Genomic DNA, 13,654 nt, shown 5'->3' on the forward strand with positions numbered 1-13,654 from the left:
GAAAAAAAGTTACACTTTTAATATGTTAAATTATGGGGAAACTTTGGAAACTTAAATCAGACCCTTACCTGAGGTAGTAAGGTAGTTTGGAAAAGCAACCCGCCCGGCAAGTGAAACAAATTGTATTTTAAGCTTCTTATGTTCTTCTTTCGAGAGGGCTTTCCTTCCTAGTGTTATTTACTATCAAATTTTGCTCAATATCATCTAACATTGCTTATTTATAGTTTTATTAGAAAAGATATGTTTTATAGGACAGTAACTGACACCCGTATTTATGAACAAAAATTCTCGCTCTTAAGTCAGACTGAAGTCAGTTTGGCCAATCAGACTGACCCTTATCGGAACAGATGTAGCATTTGGAAACTATTCTAAACAACATTTCAGTGCACAACAACTACAGTAGAATTAACACCAATTTTTCTCTGCATAGCACCTTGTACCTCTCGTTCAATGATATTGGCCAAACTGACTTCAGTTTGGATGTTTGGAACTGATGCTTTGGTGCTATACTTGAACAAATGGAATTGGATACGAGAGGAGACAGGATCTACCGGAAGTCAGGAATGGGCCATCTATGAGGAAAATACGTTTTTATCCACTGAACTAAATTTCGTTTTACAAAACAGATTGATACTGGAGGAAAGATCAAGAAATCCAAGTAATAAGTATGTGATAGAAATGACATCTCCACTACCAATTAGGTATATCTTGTTGATATCTTCATTCTTCATGCAGGGAAATGTAGCATCTCCACTACGAGTGATTTATTATTGGTTCGGTTCCGAAGATAGTGTCTGTGTAGGGAAGGGCTAATGCAAAATCATGAAGATCTTCAATATAAAGGACAAAGGTATTGAGTAACATAATAATAGTATCTTGTTGATAATATCTTCATTCTTCATGCAGGGAAATGTAGCATCTCCACTACGAGTGATTTATTATTGGTTCGGTTCCGAAGATAGTGTCTGTGTAGTTCTTCATTATTCATGCAGGGAAATGTAGCATCTCCACTACGAGTGATTTATTATTGGTTCGGTTCCGAAGATAGTGTCTGTGTCTGTGTAGGGAAGGGCTAATGCAAAATCATGAAGATCTTCAATATAAAGGACAAAGGTATTCAGTAACATAATAATATAGAGGTGCAGCGTTCAGTAAACATACATACGTACTTTACATCCGAAATTTCAGCCCAATTCTGTCGGCGTCATCAAATATTTCAGCTTTGAATTTTCAATGCGCTATTTAGTCTCGTCTCCCTATAATAATATAGAGGTGCAGCGTTCAGTAAACATACGTAGGTATTTTACATCCGAAATTTCAGCCCAATTCTGTCGGCGTCATCAAATATTTCAGCTTTGAATTTTCAATGCGCTATTTAGTCTCGTCTCCCCCGGTGCTTTGTTTTCAAATTTGAATAAATTTCCGATAAAAAGAATGCGGTGGTCCTTTGATGCGGAATTTCCTCGAATGATTTTGATGTTCTGCTTTAGCCCAACGTAAACTTTGAAAATGGGCATGTACAAGTTTGAAGTCATAGGTTTCGAATGCCAACTGGATATTTCAGTGTCAAGGAAAATGGTCTCCAGGTAAAATAAATATAGGTGTATAGGAGATATCTTTCTACCACTCGTATTTATCAAAGTTTAAAGCAAGAAGCTTTCCAAAAACACAAGGAGGCGTGGTTGAACAAAATGCCCCTGATGCCTTTTTCCACTCTTTTTAGTCCGTCCTTCCTTTATTATTACTAATAATAAAAGGTATAGGGGACGGACTATTGTATTCGCTTCGGTCACTCTTTTTTGGACATGACTAATCCCCCGGGAACAAGCTTAATATGACCTTTCCTTACAGCACAAACCCTTGGCAATAATTCTGTTTTATTTCCCTCATATTTTTCTAACATACTCTTTACTGCCACGCTCCTCTAGCCGAGCGAAAGGACAAGGGTGTGCGGTAGTGCGATGCGTCAAGTATCTACTCATACTCGAGTAAGTGTTCTGTCATTTCTGCCTGATCATCAGAGGAAAGTTTCATTTACCACTTCACCTCGTCACACAATGGGGGAAGTAGAATTGCCGGTAGTGCGATGCGTCAAGTATCTACTCATACTCAAGTAAGTGTTCTGTCATTTCTGCCTGATCATCAGAGGAAAGTTTCATTTACCACTTCACCTCGTCACACAATGGGGGAAGTAGAATTGTGTTCGTTCTTGGTTTACCAGCCTATCTCTAAGCGTCTAGCTACATAGTAACTATGTATACTGTCTTAGAAAAGAAAATGAACAAGTAGGCAGGTACCAAGAACCTATACCTAATCGGTTTGTGTAAAGATACACAGGCATGCTGGTTCTTGGTTTACCAGCCTATCTCTAAGCGTCTAGCTACATAGTAACTATACTGTCTTAGAAAAGAAAATGAACAAGTAGGCAGGTACCAAGAACCTATACCTAATCGGTTTGTGTAAAGATACACAGGCATGCTTACTGGAACTTGGCCTGGCGTGGGGCTCTGCTGTGCGCTCAGTACAACGGTTCTTCGATCACCAACTGGGTCTTCAGTCGACTACTCCTCACGCAGGAAATGATTGGCGTAACATTTCCCGGTCATGTTTTCATCGCGCAGGGTAATAACAGTATTCTGGGTGTGATAAAAGAAAATTTAAGTCACAACTCCACTACTTGTAATTTGGTTGTCAAATTTTGACAAGAAGATTGATAGATGAAAACTGGAACTGACATTTTATGTGACTGGTTGATTTTTTTACTTTTTTTTTTTTTCCTTTCTTTTTTACAGCCAGTTGCTTTAAAAATTATATTTTGATGTAACACTCAGCTAACTAATCATAATGAACACATATTCTTACAACATATAATCAAGCATTACCTGAGGAAGTAGGTTGTGAACCATTGACAGAGATGTATTTGCATTCGCCTGAGACTGCTGGGCCTTCACTTTAGACTCCATTGCTTGGGCAGCAAATACTTTCAACATGTTGACGGCTTCCACGCAACTCCTCCGGAATGTGTAGAAGTTGTCCAGGTTGAACACACATTTGAAGCACAGATATCGAGGGAGGTTGTCAGTTTCAGATATCTACGGAGAAAGAAAATTTAGAAGGCAAAAAGTTCAAGTTTGGGATGGCAATAAATAAAGGAGCGTGTTAAAATATTTATTTAAAATTCTCAATTGGTAATAGGTGGACACCTATGACAAGGCAGGAACCTATGTAGTCATTGTGCAAGGGGGGGTTTCCTACATGTCAATTTTTTGATACCTACTTGTCTGTTTTAAATTCCTTTCTCAAAGACTTTTCCTAAGTTCATCTAATACTGGGATACCAACAACAACAAGATTGAACAAACTATACTCACCTGTAGAGGTAGACAGGAATGAATCTTTTCCTTCAACTTCCGTTTCTTGCCATTGGTGCTTACTGGAACTTGGCCTGGCGTGGGGCTCTGCCGTGCGCTCAGTACAACGGTTCTTCGATCACCAACTGGGTCTTCAGTCGACTACTCTTCATGCAGGAAATGATTGGCGTAACATTTCCCGGTCATGTTTTCATCGCGCAGGGTAATAACAGTATTCTGGGTGTGATAAAAGAAAATTTAATATCTCTCATTGAACTCCGAGCTTTTCTTTCCGTCTTCAAACATGGGTATCATAAAAAATGTAAGATGGTGTGATAAAACCCGAAGGGAGAGACTTTGGCCCGGACACACATCAAATTATTTAGTTATTACCGTCAGAATGGTCCTCATGTGAGGAGAGTTCATTTTAATGACCTGACCACCTTCCGAGTTTATTATGCTCCAATCCGATTCATACCCAAGGTTTACGACAGACCACATAACTTCTTGACAGACAAAGCAGCGGCGTTATGAGTTGCGTCTTTTTCAAAGAAAACTTCTTGCTGGACAATGATCCCCTGGTAACAGAAAGTTCACCTCGCTCTTTATGTACACCTCACCTTCCAAATTCTAGGTTTCTTTAATTAAATTTATTGTTTTACAATTTTCAAAATGTGAATTTGTCTATTTATAGCAATCTCGCTGTACGACTTAATTTTACACAGCATTAGGTTAGAGAAATTCTCAATGCTGACTCTATTAACCCAATTCTTGGCAGAGGAAATCATATTGAAGTTTTAAAGTAGATTATATTAAAAAACGAAATGATATTCTCTTGACTCCACATAGAGGAGACAAAAAGGAAGGAAAAGAGAAAGGAAAACGAAAAGGAAAGGAGAGGGAGAAATAAAAAAGGATAAAAACAAAAGGAAGAGAGAAGAGAAAGAATAATTTCTCGGTTGATATAAGGCAAACATAATAAAACTCATACAACGCCCCGTCCAGATGTTACCACGAGTTAGATTTTATTCTTAAGTTGCGTCTTTTTCAAAGAAAACTTCTTGTTGGACAATGATCGCCTGGTAACAGAAAGTTCACCTCGCTCTTTACACCTCATCTTCCAAATTCTAGGTTTCTTTAATTAAATTTATTGTTTTACAATTTTCAAAATATGAATTTGTCTATTTATAGCAATCTCGCTGTACGACTTAATCTTACAGAGCATTAGGTTAGAGAAATTCTCAATGCTGACTCTACTAACCCAATTCTTGGCAGAGGAAAGATATAAGATTGGAAAAGAAAATTCAGCGAAATCATATTGAAGTTTTAAAGTAGATTATCTTAAAAAACAAAATGATATTCTCTTGACTCCACATAGAGGAGACAAAAAGGAAGGAAAAGAGAAAGGACAACGAAAAGGAAAGGAGAGGGAGAAATAAAAGGATAAAAGCAAAAGGAAGAGAGAAGAGAAGGAATAATTTCTCGGTTGATATAAGGCAAACATAATAAAACTCATACAACGCCCCGTCCAGATGTTACCACGAGTTAGATTTTATTCTTTCTAGGTTTCACCCTTTAACCCTGTATAGGTCTCAAATCTCAATTGAGTGAAAGCTCACACCTCCGAGCAAAAAAAAAAAGGGTAAAGGTTCAAGGAATAAAAAATAAATAGGTACCTACATATAGAAAAAACTATTTTAGAAGACTGGAGGATAAAATGGCAAGGACCTTGCCTGGAAAAAGTTAGGGCGATTGGACAGACAATAAGAAATAATGAGAGGATGGCGATAAGTCTCGATAGGTTTCAAATCTCAATTGAGTGAAAGCTCACACCTCCAAGCGAAAAAAGGGTAAAGGTTCAAGGAATAAAAAATAAATAGGTACCTACTGGAGAATAAAATGGCAAGGACCTTGCCTGGAAAAAGTTAGGGCGATTGGACAGACAATAAGAAATAATGAGAGGATGGCGATAAGTCTCGATAAAAAAAAAGACAAGAACTTGAAAGGTTAAGCACTCAAAAAGGTTAGTTGGTGCTTACTTCAAAAATGTCAAACTCATTTGATGCCAAAAAAAGTGAAATCTAGAGCCAATCGATCTAGTTCTAATCTGTCTCTCTAATTAAAATTAATCTAATGACTGACAAGAACTTGAAAGGTTAAGCACTCAAAAAGGTTAGTTGGTGCTTACTTCAAAAATGTCAAAGCAAACTCATTTGATGCCAAAAAAAAGTGAAATCTAGAGCCAATCGATCTAGTTCTAATCTGTCTCTCTAATTAAAATTAATCTAATGACTTTGGTGTTCGCTTCATTAATGAAAACCCTCCTCCTGATCAAAACGATTACATTATACGAGTAGGTATTACAATGTACCAGATACCTACATCACCATGATGATGTTTTTAGTCCTATAATTTATTGTGAATTTTAGAAAAGGTCGCATGTTCTCTTCCAGGAAAGTCTTCAGTGTACAAATAATACCCCAAATATCTTTCGATGCCGTTATTAGACAAAGGCCTATGATCAGTTGTTTAGTGCACCCGTTATAAATGCAGCTTCTCATTAAGTTAACAAAGTCATAACTTAATGAAGCATGAGAATTTTACAAACCTACAGGCAAAACACATCGAAAACACTTCAAACTTCCTTAAGTGCGAGAGAAATAATGAACAGAATTGGAAGTTCTGAACCTAATGACTTTGGTGTTCGCTTCATTTTAAAAGAAGCTTAGAACAGAAAGTAATATCCCACCATTTTTCCCTTCGTAGAAAAATAAAATTAAGAGTAATAAAATACATTTGACAAATAATAATGAACTTTTTTTAAAGTTCAAAGTGAGGAGAGGAAAAAGTGAGAGAAAAAAAAGAAAGAAAGGAAAACTGAAATAATTATTCAAGTCGTGTATTTTCATAAAAAAGAGAGAAGGCAGAAGAAAGGAGAGGGAAGGAAGAAGGAGAGGAAGAGAAAATCCCTTTCAGTCGACCACAATAAAAAGTTTAATCCCACACATTTCCTTACTTCCTTAACTTCTGTGGTTGAGCTAGGTTACCTTTCCACTTGAATTAGAATTAGAAAGAACTGGATAGGGGACAATGTAAAGCAAGATCAAAATTGATTAGGTAAACCAGATCCAATCAAAATGACTCCAGATTCTCTCAAGCAAGTCAAACCTCAATAAGCCTTGACAAAAAGTCTAAAACAACTGGAAATTTACCTAGCAAAAAAAGCTTTCAAGAATTAAGGAGGGAGAGGAGAGGGAAGGAAGAAGGAGAGGAAGAGAAAATCCCTTTCAGTCGACCACAGTAAAAAGTTTAATCCCACACATTTCCTTACTTCCTTAACTTCTGTGGTTGAGCTAGGTTACCTTTCCACTTGAATTAGAAAGAACTGGATAGGGGACAATGTAAATCAAGATCAAAATTGATTAGGTAAACCAGATCCAATCAAAATGACTCCAGATTCTCTCAACCAAGTCAAACCTCAATAAGCCTTGACAAAAAGTCTAAAACAACTGGAAATTTACCTAGCAAAAAAAGCTTTCAAGAATTAAGGAGGGAGTGAAATTCTTGCACAATGTGGTGACTGCTGCCTGATGGTGACGGTGGTGGCGTTAAAGGATATGACAGGGGCGACAGGGGGTGGGGGGGGTAGAAGATGGATGAGGAGTAACATTTCAACATTTGAAGTTTTCTATTCCTTATTCGCGCTAATCTTAAACAAAGTTGTAAAAAAGAAGAGCAGGAAGAGAAACCTGTACGCTTGTTGAATTGGTAAGTACGACATGACATGGGTAGGATCACCAAAAAAGAAAAGAGAGAAGACGAGTTCTCATTCTGACTAACCCTTCATGACATGGTTTTCAATTTTATAGTTTTGAATATTGAGCTAATTAGCCTCACCTAACGCCGACCCTATTGAAGTAGGAAAGAGCTATTAGGAAGAACCTATGGCCGGGAATAAACGGTCTGAAATTTATACGACATGGTTTTCAATTTTATAGTTTTGGAATACTGAGTTATTTAGCCTCACCTAACGCCGACCCTATTGAAGTAGGAAAGAGCTATTAGGAAGAACCTATGGCCGGGAATAAACGGTCTGAAATTTATAGTGACTGGCCGCGGCCTAAGGTAAACATCTCGGAACTTCGGAAGTAAAAATAAATAAAAAAAAATAAATGATAATAATAATGGGTAATTAAATAAATACAGTTTCCGACGCGACGGGGCTTCAAGTTCATAATATTGCACACCTGAGCATACTACAAGTGTCCTTAGTTAACTTAAGCGTTTCATTTTACCTTAATTTCCTCATTACTCATTAAAAAAAAAATCTCAAGCTTTCTCCTTCAACCAATCAAGTAATTAAAGCATACAAATTTTCTAAATTATTTCAATTTCGTTCGTCTTGATTTATGTTCGCACAAATGGTGCTTCTCTCTCTTTTTTTAAGAATACTTTACCGTTATTGCTTCTAACTTCTAACGCGGAAAGTTCTCCTTTTTTTCGTTTAAAATTAGCACATTTTTGTCATGGATTTTCCCGTCATGCACGAGTTCACAGCACGAATCTTTCTCAAATTGAGTAGGTCTGATCTAATCACCAAAGGGATTGGAGCTATGTAGGAAAGAACTGTCTACGTAGGTAGGTAGATAGGTAGGTAGGTACTTCACTTATGTATTTTCTTCGCGTTCTCCCATCTTCAATTATATTCCTTACTTTATAGTCTGATCTAATCACCAAAGGGATTGGAGCTATGTAGGAAAGAACTGTCTACGTAGGTAGGTAGATAGGTAGGTAGGTACTTCACTTATGTATTTTCTTCGCGTTCTCCCATCTTCAATTATATTCCTTACTTTATCAGTGTAATCAACGTACTATATCTCTACAATTCCTTCTTCCTTCTCTCCTGGTCCTTCAATACTTTTTCTATACCCTCCATACATTTTCTATACACGAATCCTATATATACATTTTCTTTTTGCTTTATTTACCTAGCTACCTTATACCCTCGTAGCCTTATCAGCTCCCTTATCACGTGTCCAATAATGGAATGTTACGCAGCATTATCAGAAAAGTCTCTCACTCCTTCTACTCCCCTACTTCACCAACCCTTCATCATTATCTTCCCCTTTCCCTCCTATCTCCCTCTCTCTTTCTCTCTCTCTCTCTCTTTCTTTCTCTCTCTCTCTCTTCCCTCTCTCTCCCCTCTCTCTCTATCTCGTCTTATCTAAGGTTTTACTTCTCTCTTGACATTTTTCCTGGCTCTTTCCTCGGATTTTTTTCTTTCTGCCTATTTTGTATGATATTTATTGAAATTTCAACTCTATTTCAAAGAAGCATAGAAACTATAGAAAGAAAACACTATGTTTACCATTAGAGCAGCCAGATCACCTCATCAAACGAATTATCCTAAATTTTGTTGCCAATCTAGAGTGGTTTACCTACAGTTATTAGCGCAGTAGGCGTCTTGACAAAATTTTTTGACAAAATTATTAAGAAAAGGAGCTCAAATTTGTCTTCCCAAATCCGATACCTAATGTACCTACCTACAATAATTATTTACCCAATTCACAATAAGAACCTCCAAATAAGGAGGGACGAGGGGTAGGAAGATAGAGGGAGATGAGAAAGAAAGGAAAGTAGTGGGGAAAGAAGAAGTAAAACAGGGTTTATACGCTTTTCCCGGAATGAAATTTCATGACTTTTCCAGAAAATTAGAGGGCGGAGGTACTTAAAAATCTGTAAAAAATTACCCCTTCATTTAAATAAAATATCCAATATGCAGAACGTCAAGAAATATGAGGGGGAATGCACCGCAGGCCGGGAAAACTTGATATTTACATAATTTGAACATTTTTAATTTTTGACCGGATAGCAAATTCCATGACTTTTCCAGGTTTTCTTTAAATTTTCACGATTTTCCATGACTCTTTGGCCCATTTTCAAATTCCATGACTTTTTCAGCAGTTTCAATGAAGTCCAAGTTCTAAATGCTCCCTTTCTCCCTGTCAGTTTTGTCCTCTAGAGTCTAGGTACCAAATATCTAAATGACTAAGAAAAAGTCCTCGAAGGGAGAGACGTTTATGTCCCTAAGTGAGATTGGTGTTCTATCTTCCTCCCTAGGAATCTCGACGGGGTCGAAAGAGAGAGAGAGAGAGAGAGAGATCAGAGGGAGAAAGGGAGAGAGAGAGAGGGAGAAAAAAGCTGAAAGAGAGAAGATTGAAAGGGCCTTTTGTATTATTAGCTAGATTGAAAATCAGAGCACGTTGTCCCGTATTACTTTTTGCCTAATATGTCCTCTATGCCCCAAATAATATACCTAATCCCTATTTTATACCTACTACAGTAAAACTACCTACACCCATCTACCTATCAAGGTATTATTATCTCTATGTAATCTATGTCGGGGACAACTCTAACCAAAAACAGTAGAAAAACAAACTGACGATAACATGTTCTTAGACTTCTCTCTTTTTTCTTTCTTTCTTTATTTCTTATTTTCTTGCCTCAATCTCGTGAATATTCGATGAGGTCTTTTCCCTCTCTTATTTATACCTAGGGTTAGGTAGAACCCAAAAACTTCGTCTACAGCTTCTTTCTTATCTGCTTTTTATGTGGCTCGTTCATTCCAACTCCTTATTCCCATTCTTGTTTCGGCCAACTTAGGTATATACCTTTTTTTTCCCTTCCTCTTCTTTATTATCTCTCTCTCTCCTCTCGCCTTCAATATCAGAATGGTATAAGGAAACATTGTTTTTCTTCTTCTCCTTCTTTCGTTTAAAATTAGCACATTTTTGTCATGGATTTTCCCGTCATGCACGAGTTCACAGCACGAATCTTTCTCAAATTGAGTAGGTAGGAAGGTAAATGTAGGGATGAGATGAATATCTCACGTATGTAAGTAGATACACAGGTGAGTTATCTACATTGAGTCATCTCATTTACATAGAGAGATGATGGGAGGTGTAGAAATGCTGACAAAAAATACCCCAAAATAACAATTTACTTTCCTAGGATAAGGAAAGTAAAAAGAGATAATAACTGTCTTTCCATCGAGTCTTTTAATAATGCAGAGGTCCGATGATGGGAGGTGTAGAAATGCTGACAAAAAATACCTCAAAATAACAATTTACTTTCCTAGGATAAGGAAAGTAAAAAGAGATAATAACTGTCTTTCCATCGAGTCTTTTAATAATGCAGAGGTCCACTTTCACAAGTGAACAACAGTCTGACAAGAAGAAAAAATAAATAACTAATACCCAATATTGACAGAATCAATATCGTGTGAAAAAGGTAAGTAAGGTGAATGTGAAAGGTTACTGAAAAAATAAATAACTAATACCCAATATTGACAGAATCAATATCGTGTGAAAAAGGTAAGTAAGGTGAATGTGAAAGGTTACTTGGGTATCTATAAGTACCTATCTAAATCTATGTATCTGACTTTTTTTTCAACACCGTGTATCTAGCTGTAATAGCTATAACTGAGTTTTCAATCCAAAGTTTACAAACTGAACAGGAAAAGCTAACAGAACGCTTCTCTAAATAACGTGCCAATTTTGTACGATAAAAACAACAAACTGGAAATGTTACACTCTCTTTTATTTGATTTACGTGTTGATCTTCTCTAGAAGTGACCTACTTGCAAAAAGTCTCTCTTCCTTCTCAATTTCATCCATTGTTTTCCTTAGTCTATTTTCTCTTGAGGAGCCTATAGTGATGCTGCCAATCAGATGTTTGGAACTGATGCTTTGGTGCTATACTTGAACAAATGGAATTGGATACGAGAGGAGACAGGATCTACCGGAAGTCAGGAATGGGGAGTTAACACAGCAAAGGACTTACCGGATTGGTCAACCGATCTATCCAGAAATCCATATATGTACCAACTAAGCTCGACTTTGCTTAACCTCAGTGACTCATCGGGAACGGTCCTATTCATGACGAGGAAAATTTGCAAAGAGCCAAAATTAATAAATGACAGAAAATTCAGAAAACTCAAAAAGCGAACTGATGGAAAGGCGTCTGAGCCATTTCACGCTGCATCATCCGAGTAAAAATCAAAAGCCAGTAAGTTTTCGTGGTTCAGTGACTCATCGGGAACGGTCCCATTCATGACAAGGAAAATTTACAAAGAGCCAAAATTAATAAATGACAACAAATTCAGAAAGCTTAAAAAGCGAACTGATGGAAAGGCGTCTGAGCCATTTCACGCTGCATCATCCGAGTAAAAATCAAAAGCCAGTAAGTTTTCGTGGTAAGCGGCATGCAGATAGACGGAAGGAGTCGAGGAGGAGGAGGAGGCGGAGGAGGATGAGAAGGAGGAGGAGGCGGAGGAGGATGAGAAGGAGAAGGAGGAGGATGAAGAGGAGGAGCAGGAGAAGGATGAAGAGAACTTGACCAAATGACCACTGATAGATGCAAAGTACACAAAAGTCAAAAGGAGGAGGAGGAGGATGAAGAGGAGGAGCAGGAGAAGGATGAAGAGAACTTGACCAAATGACCACTGATAGATGCAAAGTACACAAAAGTCAACAGAATAATTTAAAATACTTTAATAAACAACTTAAACGGAAAGTTATTTGTCTGTGGAGAGACAAGTATACGGTGGAGGAGGAGAAGGAGGAGGAGGATAAAGGAGAAGAGAGAGAGGAGTTGGTGGATTAGGAGAACCAGAAAGGAGGAGGGTGGAGGAGGAGGATGAAGAGGAGGAACAGGAGAAGGATGAAGAGAACTTGACCAAATGACCACTGATAGATGCAAAGTACACAAAAGTCAAAATGAAAAACCCTTCTACTCCCCGGTAAATAGCAAATAGCTACCTCGACGAAAAAAGTCATTAGGTACCTAATACATATTAACATACCTAATAGCCTAACAACTAGTTACTAGCTTCTCCTCTAAGAACAAAAGTCCCGGAGGGGTTCACAATTCACCATCCCTGACCGTAAACGCCACAGAAGCTGTTACTTTTCAATCAGGTTAAAATCCTCTAAATTCAAAATCGACTTTTCTCTCAACTTTTATTTATTTAATCAAGTTTCCTTACTTTCATTTTATTTTTACTGTTATCTTTGCTACTTTTTTTTATTTCTTTCTTTTTTCTACTTAAATGATACCCCTTCATTGGTCTTTTAATTACATTTTGTCCTCTCCTCCCCGCTCCATCTAATCCGCAACTCAAAAAACGCTTCGGGACTATCAAGTGTTTGCTTGAAATTTATTACAAGGGTTTCGCCATATCCTGAAACCATCAAGTGTAATACACGAAATTCGAGAGATTTTTGTATGTATGTATTTTAAAAACTTATTTGTCCAAATGATTTTTTTTTCTTTTTTAGACGTGACATATGCTTGCAATATTATAATTTATTATAGTAAATCACTTAGTGATAGTGAATACCTACTGGTTTTAGCACATTGCGTGTCAAGCATAATGTGTGTGCAACTTTATTTTGATTGTATACGTACGAAGTAATACAAACATATAATAAATAAGTATCGGTACCTATAAGTACCAGTATACCAGATATCTCATTTTGTCCAAATGATTTTTTTTCTTTTTTAGACGTGACACATGCTTGCAATTATAATTTATTATAGTAAATCACTTAGTGATAGTGAATACCTACTGGTTTTAGCACATTGCGTGTCAAGCATAATGTGTGTGTAAGTGTAAGTAAACCTTCAGTTCGCGAAACGAAAAGGTTTGCTCGAGTACAACATAGGTGAAGGTAGTAGGTACCTACTAGGTAAGCAGCAACATAAGTTTAAAGGGCGCCCTGTAAGTTTTTGATATATGCAATACACAATGTATAATAAAGGTAACTTACCTACCAACTGTGTAAGTAAACCTTCAGTTCGCGAAACGAAAAGGTTTGCTCGAGTACCTAGGTACAACATAGGTGAAGGTAGTAGGTAAGCAGCAACATAAGTTTAAAGGGCGCCCTGTAAGTTTTTGATATATGCAATACACAATGTATAATAAAGGTAACTTACCTACTACATACCTGTACCTGTGTAAGTTTTCTTTCTCGCTGTAAGTAGGTAGGTATGTATATGTAGGTACTTACCTTTTAGGAGATTGCAGTTACGGTCAGTGCTCATAGTTATCTACTTAATAATAATAATACCTAATAATTAATTTTTTATTGTACATAAAATTCAAACATGAATGTATACAACTTAAATTGAGAAGTTGTTCTCATGCTTCCTGTAAATGAAAAAAAAAAAAAAAAAAAAAAAAAAAAAAAAAAAAAAAAAAAAAAAGGGGGGGAAAAAGGAGGAAGGGGGGATAAAAAAAATATG

General features: G+C 37.0%; 1 protein-coding gene across 1 annotated transcript in view; it reads right to left on the reverse strand.

Moving 5' to 3' along the window:
- Window positions 1-2,819: 2,819 nt before the first annotated feature.
- Window positions 2,820-13,654, reverse strand: part of LOC103508480 — a 20,083-nt gene continuing 9,248 nt past the window's right edge. Inside the window, exons 2-3 of the mRNA XM_026823079.1 lie at window positions 3,371-3,455; window positions 2,820-3,092 (exon numbers count right to left, since the gene is read on the reverse strand). Coding sequence (XP_026678880.1) covers window positions 2,859-3,092; window positions 3,371-3,455 — 319 coding nt within the window. The 3' untranslated portion in view covers window positions 2,820-2,858. The remainder of the gene's footprint in view (window positions 3,093-3,370; window positions 3,456-13,654) is intronic.

Source organism: Diaphorina citri, unplaced genomic scaffold (assembly GCF_000475195.1).
Source record: "Diaphorina citri unplaced genomic scaffold, Diaci psyllid genome assembly version 1.1 scaffold403, whole genome shotgun sequence".
Classification (NCBI taxonomy): Eukaryota; Metazoa; Arthropoda; class Insecta; order Hemiptera; family Psyllidae; genus Diaphorina; species Diaphorina citri.